The sequence below is a fragment of the Tamandua tetradactyla genome, chromosome 2, assembly GCF_023851605.1.
Source record: "Tamandua tetradactyla isolate mTamTet1 chromosome 2, mTamTet1.pri, whole genome shotgun sequence".
Taxonomy (NCBI): Eukaryota; Metazoa; Chordata; class Mammalia; order Pilosa; family Myrmecophagidae; genus Tamandua; species Tamandua tetradactyla.
Genome location: NC_135328.1, coordinates 213,634,057 through 213,660,335, shown reverse-complemented (window position 1 = coordinate 213,660,335; position 26,279 = coordinate 213,634,057). Strand labels below are relative to the sequence as shown.

Genomic DNA, 26,279 nt, shown 5'->3' with positions numbered 1-26,279 from the left:
CTTTTGCCTGATATGAACCAACCTACATTAACGGTGTACCCTAAATGAATGTTTTTTTCAAAGTAGTTTCCTAAGTTGTATGCTTATCCCACTGTGTATTACTGAAAGCATTTTTGGAGTTGTTTTGAAATTGCCTTCTGAAAGAGTTTAGCAGTTGTTCGCGTAACTCAATATCTTTACTCTTTAATCATGGGATGCTCTTCCTTATTCTTATATATTTTCTGCATCCTTCCCCCTCTTTGCATCATTCAGTTTAGCTCTACCCCATTCCATTGTTCTGTGGAGGGGCTGTGGCACCAAGCTGGAGCAGGGATCTCCTTAAAAACCAGAGTGACTGAAGGGAAGTTAATTCACGCATGGCCAGTTAATAACACGGGTGACTTGCCTAGCCTTGTAAACGTGGTGTGGGAGTCATGGTGTCTCAAGGGAACTGTCCCTAATACATCTGGGGATGGGCTGTTGGTGCCTTCTTGCTCTTCACAGGTGGGCCTCCTTGTGGATTTTTTTGTGCGACTCTTCACCCAACTCAAGTTTGGAGTGGTACAGACATGTATCCTTTTCACAGTTCCTGGTGTTCCTGGACTTGAGTGGTCACTGCGATGGCTTTCTTGCCGAGAAACAGGTTTAACAGTAAACATGATCTCTGAATGGCTATTTGTTAGCCACTCGGCTTGATGGTTTTTAATTATTATTGAAGGACACACAAAAAGAAAACCTTCATAAGTAGAAAGATAGACTCATGTTCATGGTTGGCAAGACACACATGCCATCAAGATACCTGTTTTCCCTAATTAGTCCATTGATTAGGGAAATTCCAATAGAATTTACCTTGGAACTTGAAAATTCTCTTTCTAAATTTGCATGGAAGAGTAAAGGGCCAAAAGTAGGCAAGACAGTTTTAAAGAACGAGTAGAGAAACTTGCCCTACTAGATGTCCAGACTTATAATATTTACGATCTAGCCATTGAAACAGTGTGGTATGTACAGGAATAGCCCATTAGACCAATGGAAAATAACAGGGAAGGAGCAGCTGGTGGATAGAGAAATTTGATGAATAACAGAATTAGTGTCGTAAGTCAGTGAGGAAGGAATGGATGCTTCCTTAAAGATGTGAGGGCATCTAGTTATGCATGTGGAAAAATTCAAAATCAGAGTCCTACTTTATAGTATAAATAAAGATAATTCTAGATGAATTATAGATTAAATGAGCAAAGTAAGCTTTAAAATATGACCATAAGATGTCAGTAGTAGGAAATTATTTCTTAAACAAAACCCCAAGAGATACAGACTGTAAAGGAAAAGATCAATAAACTCAATCACATCAAAATAAATGTTCTATTTATAAAAACAGTCAAAATTAAAAAACCCAATCAGCAATAAAACACTGTAAACAAAATGAAAAGCAAGCCCATAACCTGGGAGAGGTTATCTATTATGCACATAAGAGCCAAATAATTAGTATCCAGAATATAGAAAGAACTACTTCAACTCAATAAAAACAAAAGTAAAAACAGCCCAATAGAAAAATGAGCAAAGGGTATGAACAGGTGATTCTCAAGGAGGAAAATAGAATGGTATGACGCTATTTAAAAATGCTCACCTCACCACTGCTCAGAAATGCAAATGAAAGCAAATAGGAAAGCATACCTCTTTTAATATGTACCTTAAATGTACACAAAAGTGTTCATTATTGCATCTTCATGACAGCAAAAAGTTGGAATCAAAGCAAATGGGAGCTATCTTCTTCTAGCCTGCCCTTGGAAACTATAGAAAGATAAGGATGGATCAGGCCTTGTCAGGGGACAAGGAGGATGGTTCCTCTGCCCCATGGTGTGTCCTCCCTTTGTGTCTGGGGGCGGCCAGCTTGGGCCTCATCCCGGGTCCCTTAAGATTGAGGAGCGAGAGAAGATGGTAATGTTGGTGGGGAAGGTATGGTTTATGACTCCTGACTACAGCAGATTTATTGTTATTGTAGTTATTGTTTTATGTTAATTGAGTAATTTGTAACATTACTATAAAAAAGATGAAAAAAATGGGAGAATGGAAAAATTGTGCAATGTTCGAACAATGTAATTTTTTTTTTGAACAATGTAATCTTTTTTTTTTTTTTTTGCATGGGCAGGGACTGGGAATTGAACAAGCAATATAATTTTATACAGAAATTGAAATGAATGTATCAGAGCTGCAATATGTATCAATTCTCAAAAACTTCATGTTGAAAGAGAGAAAAAAGGAAGTTGTAGAATGTACATAAAGTACAATATCATTTTTCAAAACATGCAACAATATGGGCACTTAGAAAATATGGAGAGAAAGATTCACAATAATTTCAGGTTAGTGGTTTCTCCCAGGGCAGGATATAGAGGGAAACAGAGTTTTTTTTTTTCATTTTTTCAGTATCTGACATTTTAGTTTTTTTTTAAATCTGAAACAAATATGGCAAAATGCTGAAATTTCTTGGAGTAAGATTATGTGTGTTTGTTATTTTTTTAAATTATTATTTTTAAATAACACAAACATTCTTAACATATGATCATTCCGTCCTACATATATAATCAGTAATTCACAATATCATCATATAGTTGTATATTCATCATCATGATCATTAGAACATTTGCATCAGTTCAGAAAAAGAAGTAAAAAGACAACAGAAAAAAATTCATACTTACCATACCTCTTACCCCTCCCTTTCATTGATCACTAGTATTTCAGTCTAAATTTACTTTAGCATTTGTTCCCCCTATTATTTATTTTTATTCCATATGTTTTACTCATCTGTTGATAAAGTAGATAAAAGGAGCCTCAGACACGAGGTTTTCACAATCACACAGTCACACTGTGAAAGCTATATCATTATACAATCATCAAGAAACGTGGCTACTGGAACACAGCTCTACATGTTCAGGCAGTTCCTTCCAACCTCTCCGTTACATCTTGTGTTTGTTACTTTTTAAATGTTTGAAGTATTTCTTAAATTAAAATGATTCCTACTGTAGGACATACCTCAGGCAGCGTTTTGTTTTTAATCTATAAATGGAGAATAGAAAGATATGTAGTAAGTAGCCAACCTGTTTTAGAAGAGGAGAAGCTACACCATTTCAAGTAAATGCAAGAAGGGTTCTTGGTTGGGGAACACATTTTCCTTAACTTGGTTTCTGCAGCGGTGGAGGAGTGCAGCAGGGAAGGCTGCCTTGCCCTATCCCTCCTTGAACTCTTGGGCTTTAACCTGACGTTTGTCTTTTTGGCAAGCCTTCTTGTCCTAATTGAGGTGAGGTGGTTTGGGTGTTGCCTGTTTGCTTTAAAATTTCAGATTCCTGTGCTCTGTAGCCATTTCTAGGATGTCATAGACTGAATTAGATTTAGAATGTATATAGATTTCTGCAGAAAGTTACCTCTTGCTCACTTAGAGATGATGTCTTCCAAAGTAAAGTTTTCAGACTCTGGTGAGATTAATTAAGATGAAAAGTCTAGATTAGGGCAGTGATTCTCAACCTTAACTGCATGTTAGAATCACTGTGGGTACTTTTAGTAAACATTTATACCTGAGCCCCAGCTTAGACCAATTAGATCAGAATCATTGGGTCCCAGCACTGGTTGTTGGAAAGGTGATGCTGAATCTGCTAGGAACTTATTAGAAATGCAAAGCCTTGGGTTCCACCTCTGATCTGCAGATCAGCAGCTCTGGTTAGGGCCCAGCATCTGTGTCTTACCCAGCCCTCCAGGTGGTGCTGACGCTGCTGACGTTTGAGAACCTCTGCTAGACCTTGAAGATCAGTTCTCCCTCCCCAGCTGTCCAGGTCTGGGTTTGAGGGTCACTGAAGAGCTGACGGATTTGAGTTTATGGTGTGCCTCCCCCCCCTCCCCCCCAGCCAGTGGCAGCAGGTTCTGGGATTCCTGAGATCAAATGCTATCTGAATGGTGTGAAGGTGCCAGGAATTGTCCGTCTCCGGACGCTGCTCTGCAAAGTCTTTGGGGTGCTGTTCAGCGTGGCCGGAGGTAAGGAGGATCTTTCAGATTTTTATCCTTAAAGCTTTCAAGGGGTAAAGATGGCAAGAAGAATTATGCGTGTAAAATAATTAGATTTGGGCTGCCCTTGAGCAGACATTGTCAGCATGTTACCTTGTAGAGATAGCTGGACTGAGCACACCATTCTGCTTTGAAGTAGAATGACTAGTTAGTTTATGGGGTTTTCTTTTAGCAAAAGGATTTTCAGGCATCTAGAGAAGGGGTCACCAAGTTCTTCCTGTAAATGGCCAGACAGTAAATATTTTAGGCTTTGTAGGCCAAGAGGTAAAATTGAGGATGGTTCTAAGCACTCGGGCCATACAGAAAGAGGCATCTGGCTAGACTTGACCCATGGGCTATAGTGTGTTGACCCATGATTTAGAGTTTAAAGAGTATTTCCCCTTAACAAAACTTTAAACAGAGTTTATTCGTTGGGAATTTAGCCCACGCATTTCCTCATATAATTGTCTATATTTCTCAAGAAAAGACAAATGTGGCAAAGGTCAGCTGACCCAGAAACTTTTCTGTGCTGATGGTCCCCCCTTTTTCACTTCTTCCCAGGGCTCTTTGTGGGGAAGGAAGGCCCCATGATTCACAGTGGAGCAGTGGTGGGGGCCGGCCTCCCACAGGTAAGGGCTGCTGTTCTCACTCCTGTGACCCATGGTTTTGGAATCTGATTGCAATTTGGGTTGACATGAAGAATACGTTATCTGCCTCCCACTTGCCCTGTAGAGTTTTAGCAGTATTCTGCCAAGTCCTCGGACCGCTGAAAAGATACGTGAAGTCTGATCAGATGGGTGCTCTGCTAGCCACTGCCAAGTTCCTCCATCCATGTAGGGTAGCCAGGTGGGTCATCACAGGGCCATCAACTCTCCAGAGGCTGGGAGTGTCAACTAAGATGGTTTTAGGCACAGTTCTGTGCTGATTTCCATTTAAAGTAGCGCAGTAATAATAATAGCTCCTGGTGGTGAAGTGCTGACTGTGTGATAGACTGTGCCAGGCACCTGAGTACCACCTCCTTGCTGTGTATCCACTCTGAGTGTTTAGTCATTTCCATGATACCCATTCTCAGACAAGAAAACTGGGGCCCAGAGAGGTTAAGGCACTAGCTCAAGACTCCAGAACCCCCATTCTTATGGGCTTTTCCACATTCCAGGGCTGCAAGTTTTAGAAACCTCAATTGCTTTAGGCTTTTACCCTTCGTGCTCTAATGGGAGAAAGTTGCTGTGACTGTGAGTTGTTGAAGGAAAGCAGTGAAGATTCTTTCTTCCAGCACCCATCTTTTGATGGTCTCTAGCTACTGCCTCAACTCCTTTACATGAGATCCCTGTGAGCTGAGAGGCAGGGGGAAGGCAAGCACAGATTGGGATGGGATGTCAACACAAGAATTTGTTGAACAGATTGAAATGACTATTTCAGCTTCCGTACTTCCAGACATCCCCTAAGAAGAGCTAGCTCTATCTTTTACAGCAGCTTTCAGTTCTTCTTTACCCATTGCTCAGCTGGTTTCCATTTTGTTTCTGATTTGTTGACTATGCATAATGCAGTTTCTGAAGAGACTAGAAATTTGGGGGACACTGAAGATAATTCCCTCCCAAAAGAGATAGCCTCTTTTTTTCTAGTTCACTGTCCTAGACTCTTCCTTCTTGCAGCACATCTGCCCAGGTATGCTCAGGCAAAGGGAACTCTCCAGAAGTTGTGAGTTCCTGTCAGCCTTTCTCTGATTTTGTTCTCTCTTGTTTAGTTTCAGAGCATCTCCTTACAGAAGATCCAGTTTAACTTCCCCTATTTCCGAAGTGACAGGTATGGAAAGATGAGGAATTATTATTTTTTTAAAAAGCAAATATGTTCATTTACTTCCAGTCAAACCTGATACTTGCTCTAGCCTGGCTAGCCTAAGCAGCCTAAATCTCAGAAAAGGAGGCAGGCTTTGAATAGCTCTTCTGAAAATCAGCAAAGATACAAGCTGGTATATGCTAGAGAAACACCAGAGTAGACTTGAAGGGAGAAGAAAGAATAAGTGAGCTAGAAGAAAGGACGATTGAGCTTGAATGCACCCCCCCCCCCCAAAAAAAGGCAAGAAATATTGGGAAAATGGAACAGGATTTCAGGAAAATGATGGATAAAACAAAGAGCACAAATATAAGAATCATTGGTGTCCCAGAAGGAGAGGAGAAGAGTAAATGTCTAGAAAGGTTAGTAGAAGAGAAATTGGGGGAGAACTTCCAAATGCTTATAAAAGACATAAATATGCAAACCAAAGATATCCAGCGAACCCCAAATAGAATAAATCCAAATAAGCCTACTCCATGACATATTAATCGACTGTCAAATGTTGAAGAGAAGCAGAAAGTCCTGAATGCAGTAAGAGAAAAGTGATTCACTATATACAGGAGAAACCACATGAGACTGAGTTCAAACTACTCAGCAGACACCATGGAGGCAAGAAGGCAGAGGTACAATATTTTTAAGATTCTGAATGGGAAGGACTTTAAGCCAAGAATCCTTTATCCAGCCAAGTTGTCCTTCAAAATTGGGGAAGAGATTAAAGCCTGAGAGAATTTGCCAACAAGATATTTACCCTGCAAGAAATTCTAAAGGAATTTCTATTGGCTGAAAAAGAAAAAAGATAGGAGAGGGATGTCTGGAGGAAGGCACAGAATTGAAGAGTCATCAGTAAGAGTAACTTAAAGGGTAAAAAGAGAGAAAGGGAAAAACATAGAGATCTGACAAAAACTAAAAGCATAAGGTGGTAGATGCAAGAGCTGCCTTTACAGTAATAACTTTGAACATTAATGGACTAAACTCACCAATTAGAAGAAGCCAGGTGGCAGAATGGTTAAAAAAAAATACAATCCCTCTATATGTGCTTACAAGAGACCCGTCTTAGACCCAATGTTATAAATAGATTGAAACTGAAAGAATGGAAAGAGATCTTCTGTGCAAACTTTAACAAAAAAAGGTAGGAGTAGCTATACTAATATCAGATAAAATAAACTTTAAGTATAAAAATGTCGTAAGAGTCAAGGAAGGATATTACATATTTAAAAAAGGACTATTTGCCAAGAAGAAATAACAGTCATAAATGTTTATGCCACCAGCCAAGAAGCTCCAAAGTACAGGAGGCAAACATTGGCAAAACTGAAGGGCGCAATAGATGTTTCAACAATAGCAGTGGGAGACTTCAGTCCACTCTCTCCTCTATAGACAGAACAACCAGAAAGAGAATCAACAAGGAAATAGAGAAGTTACACAATGTGATAAATGAGTTGGACCTGACAGACATTTATAGATGGTTACCTCAGAACACCAGATATGCATTTTTCTCTCGTGCTCATGGAACATTCTCCAGGATAGATCACATGCTGGGCACAAAACATGTCTTTATAAATTAATAAGACTGAAATTATTCAAAGCAGTTTCTCCAGCTACAACATAATGAAGTTGGAAATTAATAACCACCAAAGAACTAGAACTTTCACAAGTACATGGAGATTAAAGAACTTTCATAAGTACATTCTCAAATAACAGTGGGTCAAAGAAGAAATTACTACAGAAATAACTAAATATCTGGAGATGAATGAAAATGAAAATGCAACATATTAGAATTTATGGCATGACAAAGGCAGTGCTGGCCTGTATTAAAAAAAAAAACAAGCAAAAATCAACAACTTAACTGGGGAAACTAGAGAAAGAACAGCAAACTAGCCCCAGAGTAAATAGAAGAAGATGAATAACAAAGATTAAAGGAGAAGTAAACAAACTGAAGAACAGAAAAACAATAGAAGGAATCAACAAAACCAGAAGTTGGTTCTTTGAGAAAATCAATGAAATTGATTGACCCCTAGTTAGGCTGACAAAGAAAAAAAGAATACAAACAAAATCAGAAATGAAAAGGGGATTGTTACCATGGATCCTAAAGAAATTTAAAAATCATAAGAAGATACTATGAACAACTATACGCCAACAAACTAGACAGCTTAAATGAAATGGACAATTTCCTAGAAACCCATGAAATGCCTACACTGCCTTGAAAGGAAGTAGAGGATCTCAACAAACCTTGCAAGTAAAGAGACTCAGTCATCAAAAATCTTCATACAAAGAAAAGTCCAGGGCCAGACGGCTTCACAGGGAAATTTTATTAAACAATTTAAAAAGAACTAACACCAGTCTGCTCAAACTTTTCCAAAATTTTGAGGAAAAAGAAACACTGCCTAATTCATTTTATGAAGCTAACTTCACTCTAACACCAAAATCAGATAAATGTGGTACAAGAAAGGAAAACTACAGATCAATCACCCTAATGCATATAGATGCAAAAATTATCAACAAAATACTAGCAAACTGTATCCAATGACACATTAAAAGAATTATACATCACAGCCAAGTGAGATTTTTGCCAGGAGTGCAAGGGTGGTTCAGCACAAGAAAATCAATCAGTGTAATACAGGAAGCACATCAGCAATTCAAAAGGAAAAAAAAATCACATGATCATATCAATTGACACTAAAAAGCATACAACAAAATTCAGCCTTCTTTTCTGATAAAAATATCTCAGAAGGTAGGGATCAAAGGAAACTTCCTCAGTATGATAAAGGGCATATATGAAAAACCCATCGCCAGCATCATACTCAACAGGGAAACTGAAAATGTTTCCCCTGAGACTGGGAATGAGAAAAGGATGCCCACTGTCATCATTATTATTTAACATTGAAGTGGAATCCTAGGTGAAGCAGTCAAGAATAAGAGACATCCAAATAGAAAAAGAAGTAAAACTTTCATTATTTATAGGTGACATGATCCTATATCTGGAAAACCCTGAGAAATCTTCAACAAAAGCTAATAAATCCACAAAGTGGCAGCATACAAAAATCAGTAATGTTTTTATGTACAAGTAATGACTTAACTGAGGACACAATTAAGGAAAAAAAATCCATTCAAAATAACAACTAAAAGAATCAAATATCTAGGAATAAGCTTAACTAGAGATGTTAAGGACTTGTATGCAGAAAAAAAATTTTCTGCTAAAAAATTTCATTGCTAAAAAAAATCAAAGAAGATCTAAATAGGTGGAAAGGCATTCTGTGCTCATGGATAGAAAGGGTGAATGTCATCAAGATGTCAGTTCCACCGTAAGTACATGGACCATGATATTTTGTTGGTTTGTCCAGGTTAGTTTGATGCCCCAATAAATCCCAGAGTGGTTTGAACAGTGAGTAAAGAGGTATCCCTTGGGGAAATGGGGAGAAAGGGGGGATAGTTCAACTTCCCCATTTGGAGAATTTCTGATATTCTTGCAAGCAGTGGGGACAACCAAATCAATAGGTCTAGCCCTCAATCTTGGGGTTTGTCCCTGTGAAACTTTTATCCCAGCAAAGGATAGGCTAAGCTTACTTAAAATTAGGCCTAAGAGTCACCCCCAGAGAGCCTCTTTTATTGCTGAGATATGACCTCTCTCTTAGCCAATGCAGCAGGTGAATTCACTGCCCTCCTCCTCTCTATGTGGGACATGACTCCCAGGGATGTAAACCTCCCTGGCAGCGTGGGACAGAAATGCTAGAATGAGCTGGGACACAGCATCAAGGGATTGAGAAAACCTTCTTGACCAAAAGTGGGAGGAGAAAAATGAGACAAAATAAAGTGCCAATGGCTGAAAGATTTCAAAGAGTCAAAAGGTTGTCCTGGAGGTTATTCTTATGCATTATATAGATATCCCCTTTTTAGTTTATGGTGTGTTAGAGTTGCTAGAGGGAAGTACCTGAAACTGTAGAGCTGTGTTCCAGTAGCCATGTTTCTTGAAGATGATTGTATAATAATATAGCTTTCACAATGTGACTGTATGATTGTGAAAACCCTGTGTCTGATACTCCTTTTGTCTACAGTATGGACAGATGAGTAAAAATATGGATAAGAAATAAATAATAGGGGGAACAAAAGTAAAAATAAATTGAGTAGATTGAAATACTAGTGGTCAGTGAGAGGGAGGGGTAAGGGGTATGGCATGTATGAATTTTTTCTTTTTTATTTCTTTTTTTTGGAGAGATGAAAATGTTCAAAAAGATGATCATGGTGATGAATACACAACTATGATGATATTGTGAGTCGTTGATTGTAACCATGTCAAGAATGTATGTCAAGAATGTTTGTATGCACTAGAATGGTATATTTATATATATTAAAATTTGCTTTAAAATTAATTCAGCTGGTGTGGTATATACATATGATGGAATATTATGCAGATGTAAGACAGAATAAAGTTATGAAGTATGTGACAACAACAACAATAACAAAACAATGTTTGTACGTTTGTTGTTTTAATAATAATAATTTAAAAAAGTATCGTTTCTGACCAAACTGATCTGCAGGTTCAATGCAGTATCAGTCAGCATTCCAACAACCTACTTTGAAGACTTGGAAAAGTGTATTGTTTAATTTATTTGGAAGGGAAATATTTATATTTTGGAAAAGAAGAGCCAAGTGGGAGGACTATCACTTCCTGACTTTAAAGCTTTCTATAAAGCCAGAGTGATCAAAATAACATGGTACGGACACAACGATAGAAGTATTTACCAATGGAACCAAATTGAGAGTGTGGAGATTGACCATCAAATCCACGGTCAATTTAATCTTTGACAGGGCCCCCAAATCCACTGAATTGAGACAAAATAGGCTTTTCAAAAAATGGTCTTGGGAGAACTGGATATCAGTAGCCAAAAGAATGAAGGAGGACCCCTACCTTACACCCTATACAAAAATTCATTCAAAATGGATCAAAGACCTAAATATAAGAACTAGTACCATAAAACTCCTAGAAGAAAATAAAGGGAAACATCTCCAAGACCTAGTAATAGGAGGTAGCTTCTTAAACTTTACACCCAAAGCACAAGCAATGAAAGAAAAAATAGGTAAGCAGGAACTTTTCAAAATAAAAAGCCTCTGTGCCTCAAAGGTTCTCATTAAGAAAGTGAAGAGGCAGCCATCTCAATGGGAGATAATATTTGGAAACCCATGTCAAACAAAGGTTTGATATCCTGTATACATAAAGAAATCATACAACTCAACATAAGAGAACAACCCAATTATAAAATGGATAAAGGATATGAATAGACATTTTTCTGAAGAGCAAATGCAAGTGGCTAAAAGCACATGAAGAGATGCTCATCTTCATTAGCTACAAGGGAAATGCAAATCAAGACTACAATGAGATATCACCTCACACCGATAAGAATGGCTGCTAATAAACAAACAGGAAGCTACAAAAGTTGGAGAGGATGTAGAGAAATTAGGACACTTACGCCTTGCTGGTGGAAATGTATAATGGTACAGCCACTGTGGAAGACATTTTGGCGGTTCCTCAGAAAACTAAGTATCTAGATGCCTGATGACACGGCGATACCAATACTTAGTATGTACCCAGAAGAGCTGAAAGCAGTGACACAAACAGACATTTGCATGACTGTGTTCATAGCGGCACTATTTATAATTGCCAAATGATGGAAACAATCCAAGTGCCCATCGAAAGACAAGTGGATAAACAAAATGTGGTATATGCGTATGATGGAATATTATCCAATAGTAAGACGCAGTGAGGTTCTGAAGTGTGTGACAGGGTGCGCAAACCCTGAGGACATAATGCTGAATGAAATAAGCCAGACAGAGAAGGACAGATGCTGTATGATTTCGCTACTATGACACTGGTGAAGGTAAACTCAGAGGCTCACATGTAGATTACAGGGGACTTAGAGGTTCACAGAAGCTAGAGACGGCTGAATGGTTATCCAGTGAGGTTGAACTTAAACATGAGGGAACAGATAGAAGTGAGAGTAGTCATTAGTGGGGTAATAAGTAACATTGCCATATTGAAGGTGAATACAATTGAAAGGGGTTGTATAGAGTCTTGTATTCCACCAATTAACTCTATAATTATAAAAGGTTCTTACATAAACCACTTCAAAGATTTGATCTTGTACAGAGAGTTAATAATAGAGGGGTATAGGGAGAAAAGTAATATTGCGTGCTATAACCTATAATTAGCAGGAAGGCGGCAATAGTACCACAGCAATATCAGGGATAAAAAGGGGGGGTGGGGACAAGAGATAAGGGGAGGTTTAAATTTGATATTTGGTGGGGCCAGGCCTATTGGTTCTTTGTCTGTCTGGACCAGTGAAAACAGTCTAAAATCGAGAGTGCTGATGATTGTACAACTGAGGACGCTGTAAGACGTGGTTGCTTATTTTGGACATTATCCATGATGCCTAAGGGGCAGAGGTGGCCAGGAGATGCATTGATTGAGAAGCAGAAAGGCAAACTGTGGTATATGCATACGATGGAATATTGTGCGGCTACAGAAAGGAATGAAGTCATGGGGTATGCAGTAATGGTGAATGAACCTTGGAGACATTATATTGTGCAAAATACACCAGAAACAAAAGAACAAATATTGTACAGGTCTCTTTTAGAAAATACTCATAAGAAAATTGGGGCCTAGATTGAAGGCTCAAATAGCAGTCACATTTAGACTGAAGCTGTAAGTTTTATGGCTAGATTCTGAAATGCTGTATCCTGTGTGTGTATAATCTGGTATTTCCCTGAAACTTTGGGTACCTGTGTGACACCTAGGCCACAGAGTTGGAGTTCTACAGCTCTGAAAGTTAGCATTACTACATAGAACTGTTAAACCAGAAAAGAGATCTGGCTTCAATTAGAGATAAGAACAAAAACGATCCAATTGGGACTAAGGTAAATCAGAATACAGGATAAAAGATGATATTGTATATATTTTAGAACTTCACCAACTGTATGAGACCAAAGGAAAAGAGTTTTATTCTGTCCGAAACCTAAATTTTCTGAAACACATAATCTAACTCAACCTGTCTGGATAGCTCATTTAAATAACCCGAACACAAGGAACCCAGAATGGGAATGAGGGCTTGTGATTTTGTGTAGCTTAAGGTAGTACCTGGATATATTCCAGAGTCTGTTGGGCGGATAATTAAGAAGTATTGGCAAAGTTGCTTGAGGGACTGGAGAAAAAAATTATGAAACTATTAAAGTTTCCCCTCTGGGGAACCCCTGATACTGTCTCAGACATTAGGCGCTCCCAAGTTAATAGGCCAAGCTCTCAATCTTGAGGATTGCTCTTATGAAACTTACTTCTGTAGCGGAGAAGCTAAGCTTACCTGTAAGTATGCCTGAGAGTTGCTTCTGGAAAACCTGTTTGTTACTCAGATGTGGCCTTTCTCTCTCTAAGCCCAATTCTGCAAGTAAAGTAATTACTATCCCCTGCTATGTATGACGTGACATTCAGGGGTGAAAGTCTCCATGAGCCTGGCCCTGGCACCCTGGGATCAACAAAGCTTTCCTGACCAAAAGGGGGAAATAAATGTAACAAAATAAGGTATCAGTGACTAAGAGAGTTCAAATAAAGTTGAGAGGTTGTTCTAAAGGCTACTCTTATGCAAGCTTCAGCTAGATATCGCTAATTACTATGGTTTGCCAAATCCCAAACAATGTCATTCCTGTTAACCCTAAAGAATACCCAGGGCTCTATCTGAGATTCCACTGAAGTTTTACGCACTTAGTTTACTTTCTAGAAACCTACAACCTCCAGATGGTTCCTAGGCCAGATAAGTCCTGAAACTCAGAGGGACCAGCCTTTCCAAGAACATCAACTAGTTCCATTCCTCTGTCCCATGTTGTTGGCACCCCTTCTCAACATGAAAAAATAAGAAGTGACTTAGCCCAAATATCCCTAAAGAGATTGGGAGAAGGATTAAAGAAAAAAGAGAAGTTATGACAGAGAAGATAGGATTTAACAATTAAGTATGACTGCTGAATCGGTGTATTGATATTTCTTTCGGTCTCCAGTGTCTTGGAGCAGCTAGAAGGAAAACATGGAATTGTGGAACTGTAACTCGTATCAAAATTTGAAGCCCGTTCTCTAACTGCTTGTTAAAAAGCGTATTTTTGTATATATGTTGCATTTCACAATAAAAAATGTTAAAAATAAAACATTAAACTGGCATCATGGCTTCTATTTTCTCGTGCTGGAAGGCCTAGCAGCATCTTGTGCAGTGATGCCAACATTGGAAATACAGTGAAGAAAGTCCACAGGCATGTTCTGGAGTGTATTTAGCATTCCAAAATGATTTCATTGGTCAGCTGCCTTCCTAGGTCGGAAGAGGCTGTACTCAGTAGACATTTTGGGGCCTGTGAGATTTGTATGTGTTAATGACCCACACACCTTATAAGGACCTTGGAATCTGTGGCCCAGATTCAGAAGTCAAGTCCTCCTAGTGGACCTTGGAGTTCTCTGTATAACTCCTTTAGGAGTACTCAGCACTTTGACGATTTTACTGGTGCTGTGATTTTCTGGGAGGAAGGGAACGGGTTCAGCAGTGACAGCGGGGAGTGCCTGCCCTGCCCCTGAAGAAGGAGGCTGGACAGGCTCTGCAGTTCATGTTTGCATAGTGGACTGAAGTTGCAGTGCTCCTGCTCCCCCAGGCAGAGGAGCCAGCACTCCTGGAGGGACTCTAAGGAGGGCATTTGGCATTTAAATGAACTGTATTTCCTCTTAAGTGAGCTCACCAGAGAGTTGTCCTTTTGCAACCCCCAACTGTTCATGAGTCATGAGATAAAACGTTCCTGGATAGGGAAGTGAATAACTGGCTTTTCGTGGCCCGAGAATTCTTCCCCTATAAACCTTTTCTCTTTCATCTCTCCTTAGAGACAAGCGAGACTTCGTGTCAGCAGGGGCAGCTGCTGGAGTTGCTGCAGCTTTTGGGGCTCCAATTGGGGGTACCTTGTTCAGCCTGGAGGAGGGCTCATCCTTCTGGAACCAAGGGCTCACGTGGAAAGTGGTGAGGAGAGCCTTCAGGAGAAACCTGTCCTAGACTTAACCACACCCCCCAAATTACACTGGACATCTCTTGATACATTTAACTGCAGTTCTCATGAGAACAGAAGGGTTGACCGTCTTGGAAATTTCTTTGTTCCAGAACACCTGCAACCTCCAAACTATATGAGGATTAATAATGCATTTTTTTAAAACTTTTTTTATTAATTAAAAAAAATTAACAAACAAAACATTTAGATATCATTCCATTCTACATATATAATCAGTAATTCTTAATATCATCACGTAGTTGCATATTCATCATTTCTTAGTACATTTGCATCGATTTAGAAAAAGAAAAAGACAACAGAAAAAGAAATAAAATGATAATAGAGAAAAAGAAGACTATACATACCATACCCCTTACACCTCACTTTCATTTACCACTATTTCAAACTGAATTTATTTTAACATTTGTTCCCCCTATTATTTATTTGTATTCCATATGTTCTACTCTTCTGTTGATATAGTAGCTAAAAGGAGCATCAGACATAAGGTTTTCACATTCACAGAGTCTCATTGTGAAAGCTATATCATTGTTCAATCATCATCAAGAAACATGGCTACTGGAACACAGCTCTACATTTTCAGGCAATTGCCTCCAGCCTCTCCACGACATTTTTTTTTTTACAGATTAATTTTTTTATTATTAATTAAAGAAAAAAGAAATTAACAACATTTAGAAATCATTCCATTCTACATATGCAATCAGTAATTCTTAACATCATCACATAGATGCATGATCATCATTTCTTAGTACATTTGCATCAATTTAGGAAAAGAACTAGCAAAACAACAGAAAAAGATATAGAATGTTAATATAAAGAAAAAAATAAAAATAATAATAGAAAAACAAAAGACACAAGCAAACAAACAAATAAACAAACAAAAAAACTATAGCTCAGATGCAGCTTCATTCAGTGTTTAAACATAATTACATTACAATTAGGTATTATTGTGCTGTCCATTTTTGAGTTTTTGTATCTAGTCCTGTTGCACAGTCTGTATCCCTTCAGCTCCAATTACCCATTATCTTGCCCTGTTTCTAACTCCTGCTGGTCTCTGTTACCAATGACATATTCCAAGTTTATTCTCGAATGTCAGTTCACATCAGTGGGACCATACAGTATTTGTCCTTTAGTTTTTGGCTAGACTCACTCAGCATAATGTTCTCTAGGTCCATCCATGTTATTACATGCTTCATAAGTTTATTCTGTCTTAAAGCTGCATAATATTCCATCGTATGTATATACCACAGCTTGTTTAGCCACTCGTCTGTTGATGGACATTTTGGCTGTTTCCATCTCTTTGCAATTGTAAATAATGCTACTATAAACATTGGTGTGCAAATGTCCGTTTGTGTCTTTGCCCTTAAGTCCTTTGAGTAGATACCTAGCAACGGTATTGCTGGGTCGTATGGCAATTCTATATTCAGTTTTTTGAGGAACCGCCAAACTGCCTTCCACAGTGGTTGCACCATTTGACATTCCCACCAACAGTGGATAAGTGTGCCTCTTTTTCCACATCCTCTCCAGCACCTGTCATTTTCTGTTTTGTTGATAATGGCCATTCTGGTGGGTGTGAGATGATATCTCATTGTGGTTTTGATTTGCATTTCTCTAATGTCCAAGGACATTGAGCATCTCTTCATGTGCCTTTTGGCCATTTGTATTTCCTCTACTGAGAAGTGTCTGTTCAAGTCTTTTTCCCATTTTGTAATTGGGTTGGCTGTCTTTTTGTTGTTGAGTTGAATCTCCACTACATCTTGAACAACAAGGTGATATCTACTTAATGCGTAAGAATAACCTCCAGGATAACCTCTCGACTATGTTTGGAATCTCTCAGCCATTGATACTTAGTCTCATTTCACTCTTCCCCCTTTGGTCGAGAAGGTTCTCTCAATTCCTTGATGTTAATTCTCAGCTCATTCTAGGGTTTTTCTCAGTCCCTTGATGTTGAGTCTCAGCTCATTCCAGGATCTCTGTCCCACGTTGCCAGGAAGGTCCACACCCCTGGGAGTCATGTCCCACGCAGAGAGGGGGCGGGTGGTGAGGCTGCTTGTCGTGCTGGCTGGAGAGAGGGGCCACATCTGAGCAACAAAAGAGGCTCTCTTGGGGGTGACTCTTAGGCCTAAATTATAAGTAGACTTGACCTATCCTTTGTGGGGTTAAGTTTCATGTGAACAAACCCCAAGACTGGGGGCTCAGCCTATAGCTTTGGTTGTCCACACTGCTTGTGAGAATATCAAGAATTCAACTTGGGGAAGTTGAATTTCTCCCCACTCTCACCATTCCCCAAAGGGGGCTTGCAAGTACTTTTCCAGTCACTGATCAAATCATTCTGGGATTCATCAGGGGATCACTCTGGACAAACCAACAAAATCTCATGTGCTACCTGAGATTCCAAGTACTTATGACATTCAATCAAACTATCTACATGAGTTATATTAGGAAATGCTCTAGTCAAAATCTAAATTTTGTAACAAATAAACATTTTTTGCTTTAGTCTCACACATAAGGTGACATTTTAAAGTATTAATTATCATCTATTATCAGCACCCTGCAATAATGACATGCCTTTGTTCTTCCTCATGCCAAAACATTTTTAAAATTTGTACATTGTACATTTCACGATTATTATACACTCTAGGCATTCCTATATTATACCATCTCGATCTTTAACATCTATCTTTCTTTCTGATTTCATTTATGTTCCCAGCCCTCCTCCCTCTATCATTCTCACATGCAGCTTCATTCAGTGTTTTAACATAATTACATTACAGTTAGGTAGTATTGTGCTGTCCATTTCTGAGTTTTTTTATCCAGTCCTGTTGCACAGTTTGTATCCCTTCAGCTCCAATTACCCACTATCTTACCCTATTTCTATCCCCTTATGGTCTCTGTTACCAACGACATATTCCAAGTTTATTCACTAACGTCAGTTCATATGAGTGAGACCATACAGTATTTGTCCTTTAATTTTTGGCTAGTCTCACTCAGCATAATGTTCTCTAGGTCCATCCATGTTGTTACATACTTCATAAGTTTATTCTGTCTTAGAGCTGCATAATATTCCATTGCATGTATATACCACAGTTTGTTTAGCCACTCGTCTGTTGATGGACATTTTGGCTGTTTCCATCTCTTTGCAATTGTAAATAATGCTGCTATAAACATTGGTGTGCAAATGTCCGTTTGTGTCTTTGCCCTTAAGTCTTTTGAGTAGATACCTAGCAATGGTATTGCTGGGTCGTATGGCAATTCTATATTCAGTTTTTTGAGGAACCGCCAAACTGCCTTCCACAGTGGTTGCGCCATTTGACATTCCCACCAACAGGGAATAAGTGTGCCTCTTTCTCCACATCCTCTCCAGCACTTGTCATTTTCTGTTTTGTTGATAATGGCCATTCTGGTGGGTGTGAGATGATATCTCATTGTGGTTTTGATTTGCATTTCTCTAATGGCCAGGGACATTGAGCATCTCTTCATGTGCCTTTTGGCCATTTGTATTTCCTTTTCTGAGAAGTGTCTGTTCAAGTCTTTTTCCCGTTTTGTGATTGGGTTGGCTGTCTTTTTGTTATTGAGTTGAACAATCTCTTTATAAATTCTGGATACTAGACCTTTATCTGATATGTCGTTTCCAAATATTGTCTCCCATTGTGTAGGCTGTCGTTCTACTTTCTTGATGAAGTTCTTTGATGCACAAAAGTGTTTAATTTTGAGGAGCTCCCATTTCTTTCTTTCTTTCTTTCTTCAGTGCTCTTGCTTTGGGTTTAAGGTCCATAAAACTGCCTCCAATTGTAAGCTTCATAAGATATCTCCCTACATTTTCCTCTAACTGTGTTATGGTCTTAGACCTAATGTTTAGATCTTTGATCCATTTTGAGTTAACTTTTGTATAGGGTGTGAGATACGGGTCCTCTTTCATTCTTTTGCATATGGATATCCAGTTCTCTAGGCACCATTTATTGAAGAGACTGTTCTGTCCCAGGTGAATTGGCTTGACTGCCTTTTCAAAGATCAAATGCCCATAGATGAGAGGGTCTATATATGAGCACTCTATTCGATTCCATTGGTCGATATATCTATCTTTATACCAGTACCATGCTGTTTTGATCACTGTGGCTTCATTATATGCCTTGAAGTCAGGCAGCATGAGACCTCCAGCTTCGTTTTTTTTCCTCAAGATACTTTTAGCAATTCGGGGCACCCTGCCCTTCCAGATAAATTTGCTTATTGGTTTTTCTATTTCCGAAAAATAAGTTGTTGGGATTTTGATTGGTGTTACATTGAATCTGTAAATCAATTTGGGTAGGATTGACATCTTAACTATATTTAGTCTTCCAATCCATGAACATGGTATGCCCTTCCGTCCATTTAGGTCTTCTGTGATTTCTTTGAACAGTTTCTTGTAGTTTTCTTTGTATAGGTCTTTTGTCTCTTTAGTTAAATTTATTCCTAAGTATTTTATTCTTTTAGTTGCAATTGTAAATGAAATTCGTTTCTTGATTTCCCCCTCAGCTTCTTCATTGCTAGTGTATAGAAATGCTACAGATTTTTGAATGTTGATCTTGTAACCTGCTACTTTGCTATACTCATTTATTAGCTCTAGTAGTTTTGCTGTGGACTTTTCTGGGTTTTCGACGTATGGTATCATAGCGTCTGCAAACAGTGATAGTTTTACTTCTTCCTTTCCAATTTTGATGCCTTGTATTTCTTTTTCTTGTCTAATTGCTCTGGCTAGAACCTCCAACATGATGTTGAAAATAGTGGTGATAATGGACATTCTTGTCTTGTTCCTGATCTTAGGGGGAAAGTTTTCAATTTTTCCCCATTGAGGATGATATTAGCTGTGGGATTTTCATATATTCCTTTTATCATTTTAAGGAAGTTCCCTTGTATTCCTATCCTTTGAAGTGTTTTCAACAGGAAAGGATGTTGAGTCTTGTCAAATGCCTTCTCTACATCAATTGAGATGATCATGTGATTTTTCTGCTTTGATTTGTTGATATGGTGTATTACATTAATTGATTTCTTATGTTGAACCATCCTTGCATACCTGGGATGAATCCTACTTGGTCATGATGTATAATTCTTTTAATGTGTTGCTGGATTCGATTTGCTAGAATTTTGTTGAGGATTTTTGCATCTATATTCATTAGAGAGATTGGTCTGTAGTTTTCTTTTTTTGTAATATCTTTGCCTGGTTTTGGTATGAGGGTAATGTTGGCTGCATAGAATGAATTAGGTAGCTTTCCCTCCACTTCGATTTTTTTGAAGAGTTTGAGCAGAGTTGGTACTAATTCTTTCTGGAATGTTTGGTAGAATTCACATGTGAAGCCATCTGGTCCTCGACTTTTCTTTTTGGGAAGCTTCTGAATGAGTGATTCAATTTCTTTACTTGTGATTGGTTTGTTGAGGTCATCTATTTCTTCTTGAGTCAAAGTTGGTTGTTCATGCCTGCGGTTTGGCCCAACCGCTAAGCTATCGGGGACCCTCTACTCCTCAGCTTCTCACTGCTTGCTAGACGACACTGCCGCACGCAGAAAAGGGGCTCGAGCCGGGGGTCTGGGTCCAAGGGGCGCGCGCAGGAGACCTCGCTGCGGGTCTAAAGGACTGGAGGCCGAGTCAATTAAGGCATAAGGCGAGGTAGCTTTATTGTTGTAGACACTTACGCCATGGCCGCCAGAAGCTAAAGACCACGAGGCTTGACGAGCCCTGGATTATATACAGTTTGAGGAGAGGCGGAGTTAGGGCGTGGCCTCCAGGGGAGGGTAGCCAATCACACAGGGAGGACGGATGAGTGACTGTGACCATAGAGATGCTGTTCCTGAGTGTACCCGTAGCAGAGGATGTTGGGTAGGTGGAGGACTAAGGAGAAGGCCAATAGGGTTAGAGAGACAAGGCTGCATCATCAGTAGTCGCCGGTGAGGCTTGTAATTCAGAGGCTTAGAAGAACCGGACGTGCCAAAATGGCGAGGGAGGGAGAGAAAGAGACTAAGCCACCAGGCCAAGAATAAAAGTATGCCACACATGCCTTTCTAGGAACTTGTCCATTTCATCTAAATTGTTGTGTTTATTAGCGTAAAGTTGTTTATAGTATCCTGTTATTACCTCCTTTATTTCTGTGAGGTCAGTGGTTATGTCTCCTCTTCCATTTCTGATCTTATTTATTTGCGTCCTCTCTCTTCTTCTTTTTGTCAATCTTGCTAAGGGCCCATCAATCTTATTGATTTTCTCATAGAACCAACTTCTGGTCTTATTGATTTTCTCTATTGTTTTCATGTTCTCAATTTCATTTATTTCTGCTCTAATCTTTGTTATTTCTTTCCTTTTGCTTGCTTTGGGGTTAGTTTGCTGTTCTTTCTCCAGTTCTTCCAAGTGGACAGTTAATTCCTGCATTTTTGCCTTTTCTTCTTTTCTGATATAGGCATTTAGGGCAATAAATTTCCCTCTTAGCACTGCCTTTGCTGCGTCCCATAGTTTTTGATATGTTGTGTTTTCATTTTCATTCGCCTCGAGATATTTACTAACTTCTCTTGTAATTTCTTCCTTGACCCACTCGTTGTTTAAGAGCGTGTTGTTGAGCCTCCACGTATTTGTGAATTTTCTGGCACTCTGCCTATTATTGATTTCCAACTTCATTCCTTTATGATCTGAGAAAGTGTTGTGTATGATTTCAATCTTTTTAAATTTGTTGAGACTTGCTTTGTGACCCAGCATGTGGTCTATCTTTGAGAATGATCCATGAGCACTTGAGAAAAAGGTGTATCCTGCTGTTGTGGGGTGTAATGTCCTATAAATGTCTGTTAAGTCTAGCTCGTTTATTGTAATATTCAAATTCTCTGTTTCTTTATTGATCCTCTGTCTAGATGTTCTGTCCATTGATGAGAGTGGCGAATTGAAGTCTCCAACTATTATGGTAGATGTGTCTATTTCCCTTTTCAGTGTTTGCAGTGTATTCCTCACGTATTTTGGGGCATTCCGGTTCGGTGCATAAATATTTATGATTGTTATGTCTTCTTGTTTAATTGTTCCTTTTATTAGTAGATAGTGTCCTTCTTTGTCTCTTTTAACTGTTTTACATTTGAAGTCTAATTTGTTGGATATTAGTATAGCTACTCCTACTCTTTTCTGGTTGTTATTTGCATGAAATATCTTTTCCCAACCTTTCACTTTCAACCTATGTTTATCTTTGGGTCTAAGATGTGTTTCCTGTAGACAGCATATAGAAGGATCCTGGTTTTTAATCCATTCTGCCAGTCTATGTCTTTTGATTGGGGAATTCAGTCCATTAACATTTAGTGTTATTACTGTTTGGGTAATACTTTCCTCTACCATTTTGCCTTTTGTATTATATGTATCATGTCTGATTTTCCTTCTTTCTACACTCTTCTCCATACCTCTCTCTTCTGTCTTTTTGTATCTGACTCTAGTGCTCCCTTTAGTATTTCTTGCAGAGCTGGTCTCTTGATCACAAATTCTCTCAGTGACTTTTTGTCTGAGAATGTTTTAATTTCTCCCTCATTTTTGAAGGACAATTTTGCTGGATATAGAAGTCTTGGTTGGCAGTTTTTCTCTTTTAGTAATTTAAATATATCATCCCACTGTCTTCTAGCTTCCATGGTTTCTGCTGAGAAATCTACACATAGTCTTATTGGGTTTCCCTTGTATGTGATGGATTGTTTTTCTCTTGCTGCTTTCAAGATCCTCTCTTTCTCTTTGACCTCTGACATTCTAACTAGTAAGTGTCTTGGAGAACGCCTATTTGGGTCTATTCTCTTTGGGGTGCGCTGCACTTCTTGGATCTGTAATTTTAGGTCTTTCATAAGAGTTGGGAAATTTTCAGTGATAATTTCTTCCATTAGTTTTTCTCCTCCTTTTCCCTTCTCTTCTCCTTCTGGGACACCCACAACATGTGTATTTGTGCACTTCGTATTATTATTCAATTCCCTGAGCCCCTGCTCAAATTTTTCCATTCTTTTCCCTATAGTTTCTGTTTCTTTTTGGATTTCAGATGTTCCATCCTCCAGTTCACTAATTCTACCCTCTGTCTCTTTAAATCTACCATTGTAGGTTTCCATTGTTTTTTTCATCTCTTCTACTGTGTCTTTCAATCCCATAAGTTCTGTGATTTGTTTTTTCAGACTTTCCATTTCTTTTTTTTGTTCATCCCATGTCTTTTTCATGTCCTCCCTCAATTTATTGATTTGGTTTTTGAAGAGGTTTTCCATTTCTGTTCATATATTCAGAATTAGTTATCTCAGCTCCTGTATCTCATTTGAGCTATTGGTTTGTTCCTTTGACTGGGCCATATCTTCAATTTTCCTGGTGTGATTTGTTATTTTTTGCTGGCGTCCGGGCATTTAATCAGATTTCCCTGAGTGTGGGACCCGGCAGGTTGAAAGACTTTCCTGTGAAGTCTCTGAGCTCTGTTTTTCTTATCCTGCCCAGTATGTGGTGCTTGTCTGTCTGCGGGTCCCACCAGCAAAAGATGTTGTGGCTCCTTTAACTTTGGAAGACTCTCGCTGCTGGGTGTGTGGTGGAGACAGAGGAAAGGTTGTAGGTTGGTTTTAATGGCTTCAAATTGTGAAGTCCTGGGATCTGAATTCCTTGAGAGAGGGATTCCACCTGAGTTGCGTTTCACCCCTCCTGCGGGGAAAGTTCAGGTGGTAGAGAGCCCTGAAAGCAGCCTGTTTCTGCGTTTGGGGCAGTTGCAACCTGTGTAATCCCAGCGCTGAGCCCAGAGGCAACGAAGCCTCCGTAGAAACAGCCGCAGAAGGTTCTGATTCGCCCCCTTTCCTCTTTTTCAGTTAGCCCAATCGGCGACTTCCGCCTTGATCAGTTTTGCCTGAGCTGAGGGCCTATTTTTAGTAGTCAGAAGTTGTTCATTAATGCCACTATTGGTGTTAGGTTGGGCTCAGTCTCTACTACTGTTGGAGACTCTTTCCTTTCCCTCCGGGAAGTCGCCTGTGGGGGAGGGTCGCCAGCCGCCGCAGCTTGGGGAACTGCTGTTCCGAGGCTCCCAGCCGGCCCGGGAAGCCGCGCGTAGGGGAGGGGCGCCGGCCGCCGCGGCTTGGGGAACCGCTGATCCGAGGTTCCCAGCCAGCCCGGGAAGCTGCGTATGTGGAAGGGGCTCCAGTCGCCAGCCACCACGGCTTGGGGAACCACCAATCCGAGGCTCCAAGCTGGCCTGGGAAGCCATGTGTGGGGGAGGGGCGCCGGCCGCCGCGGCTTGGGGAACCGCCGATCCGAAGCTCCCAACCGGCCCGGGAAGGAGGGAGGGAGGGGCTCCGGCCACCAGCCGCCACGGCCCGGGGAAGCGCACGCCTCTCAGGGACCTCACTGCAGCGGAGTCTCTTAACCAGTCTAGCTGTTCCAGAATGGAGTACGCTGTGTGTCTGGTCTCTGTTGTGGCTCCGGGAGCTGTTCTGTACTGTTTCTAGTTCTTTAGTAGTTGTTTTGGAGAAGAAACTAAGACCTGCGTGCCTTACTAAGCTGCCATCTTCTCCCTAAAGAACTTTTTTTACCCTTTTCATGTTAATACTATTCACATCACCCAAACAATAAGCCCCCAGTCAATCTCCTATTTTCCTCACTTGCTGAACACGTGACATTAAAACACGAAACTGGCCATAGTTAGAAGTAAGAAGTGGCAGAGTCAGAACTTGAACTCAATCCTCCCATCTCAGAGTGGAAGGTGCTCCCTTTTATGTTCGCTGTTCCTCTTGGGTACGAGATCTGGTCCACAACAGGCTCTCAACAAGTATTTATTGGTCGTTTGAATGAAAATTCCCTGTAACCTGATTTAAATTTTTTCACATGTGTGGTGTATTTACTGCAGTGGTTATCAAGTCCCTGTGTCCAAAGCTAGATTTGCAGGTTTCTGTGTAGAGCTTTGATTTTTTGAAGATGTGCCAAGGAAAAAGTGGACTCCTCACTATTGGGTTTTGTTTTTGTCGCCTGTCCCCTAGCTCTTTTGTTCCATGTCCGCCACCTTCACCCTCAACTTCTTTCGTTCTGGGATTCAGTTTGGAAGTTGGGGTTCCTTCCAGCTCCCCGGATTACTGAACTTTGGCGAATTTAAGGTATGTTTTGTCCTTTTCCCCAGAATTTCTTACTTGACCCATGAAAATTGCTCGTAAGTAAAGTACCGGGAGGAGTGACCAGAAGGGTAGGTACAGCTTCTGGAGGGGCACCTCTGCCCCTGTGGTCTCTCTCCTGTGTAGGCCCCGTGGTCGGTGTGGGCAAGATTCCAGCACAGGACTGGCTCCCTGAGAGGGAAGGTGGCGTCAGCTCTTGCTTCTCTCTTCCCCTCTTCCGCCCCCTTCCTGTTCTCATGGGCACTGTGGTTTTTCTCTCTCTCTCCCTTTCCCCTTCTCTCAGTGCTCTGACTCTGATAAAAAATGTCATCTCTGGACAGCTATGGATTTGGGTTTCTTCATCGTGATGGGGGTCATTGGGGGCCTCCTAGGAGCCGCCTTCAACTGTCTGAACAAGAGACTCGCAAAATACCGTATGCGAAACGTGCACCCGAAACCTAAGCTCGTCAGGTACCTGCAGTCACCTCCCCAACCTGCTGGGGCTCCCTGAGCTTTGTGTGAGCAGGACCGTGTCCCCCAAGAAGACATTGTGGGAACAGAGCCTGCTGCCCATCCCAGCTTTGATTCCACATCTAAGACTCAGAACAGAATAGGGTCATATGTCTACTCTCTGTCAGACTGAAAGGCTAAGTCAGAACTTAGTCTGTTTATCAGCTCTGCTCTTGACTTGCAGCTAGGACGCATGACCAAGTCAGAAGGGTCAGTGTGGCCCTGCTGAGGGTGCTGTCGTGTGCAGAGACCTGGGACTTAGGTAGAAGGCCATGCCGTTCCGTGGAGAGAGAGGACGTGATGCAGCAGCCTACTTTGACTACATTTTTTATGGAAAACTTGGTGGGACACAAAATATACAATTGTTGGTGAATGGTTGGGAGGTAGGCAGGGTTGTATTGTTGAGTTCCCAAGACCAGAGTGTCTTTTTTACTGCCCAGTAACAGGTGTGCTTTCTCCTAGAGTCTTAGAGAGCCTCCTGGTGTCTCTGGTGACCACCGTGGTGGTGTTTGTAGCCTCGATGGTGTTAGGGGAGTGCCGACAGATGTCTTCCTCCAGTCAGATCGGCAACGACTCATTCCAGCTCCAGGTAACCTCAGCGCACCTGCTGCCTTGATCTCACACCCACCACGAAGAAGGATCCAGAAATGTCTGACTTGACTCTGTTTAGGGCTTATGGATGTGTGGGGTTCATTGTTCAACACACATATCAAATTTTTAAAAGTTGCAGGAATTTATGGTTGTCTTTTCACCCCAGAGAGTCTAAGTGCCGAATGGTCTCTGTTTTCC

At 40.3% G+C, this 26,279-nt stretch overlaps 1 protein-coding gene across 4 annotated transcripts in view; it reads left to right on the top strand.

Annotated features, from left to right (window-relative positions):
* Positions 1-26,279, top strand: part of CLCN6 (chloride voltage-gated channel 6) — a 71,435-nt gene that overhangs the window by 33,375 nt on the left and 11,781 nt on the right. For 3 of the 4 annotated variants that reach the window (XR_013171281.1, XM_077151297.1, XM_077151299.1), the window contains exons 1-9: positions 14-550; positions 3,162-3,268; positions 3,870-3,996; positions 4,567-4,634; positions 5,750-5,808; positions 14,732-14,864; positions 24,873-24,986; positions 25,285-25,451; positions 25,953-26,079. Coding sequence is in view for 3 of the 4 variants with exons in the window: in XM_077151297.1 (XP_077007412.1) it covers positions 190-550; positions 3,162-3,268; positions 3,870-3,996; positions 4,567-4,634; positions 5,750-5,808; positions 14,732-14,864; positions 24,873-24,986; positions 25,285-25,451; positions 25,953-26,079 (1,263 nt within the window). In the remaining variant the exon portion in view is untranslated. Of the gene's footprint in view, positions 1-13; positions 551-3,161; positions 3,269-3,869; positions 3,997-4,566; positions 4,635-5,749; positions 5,809-14,731; positions 14,865-24,872; positions 24,987-25,284; positions 25,452-25,952; positions 26,080-26,279 lie in introns of those variants that run through there. The other variant, XM_077151298.1, reaches the window with a different exon arrangement.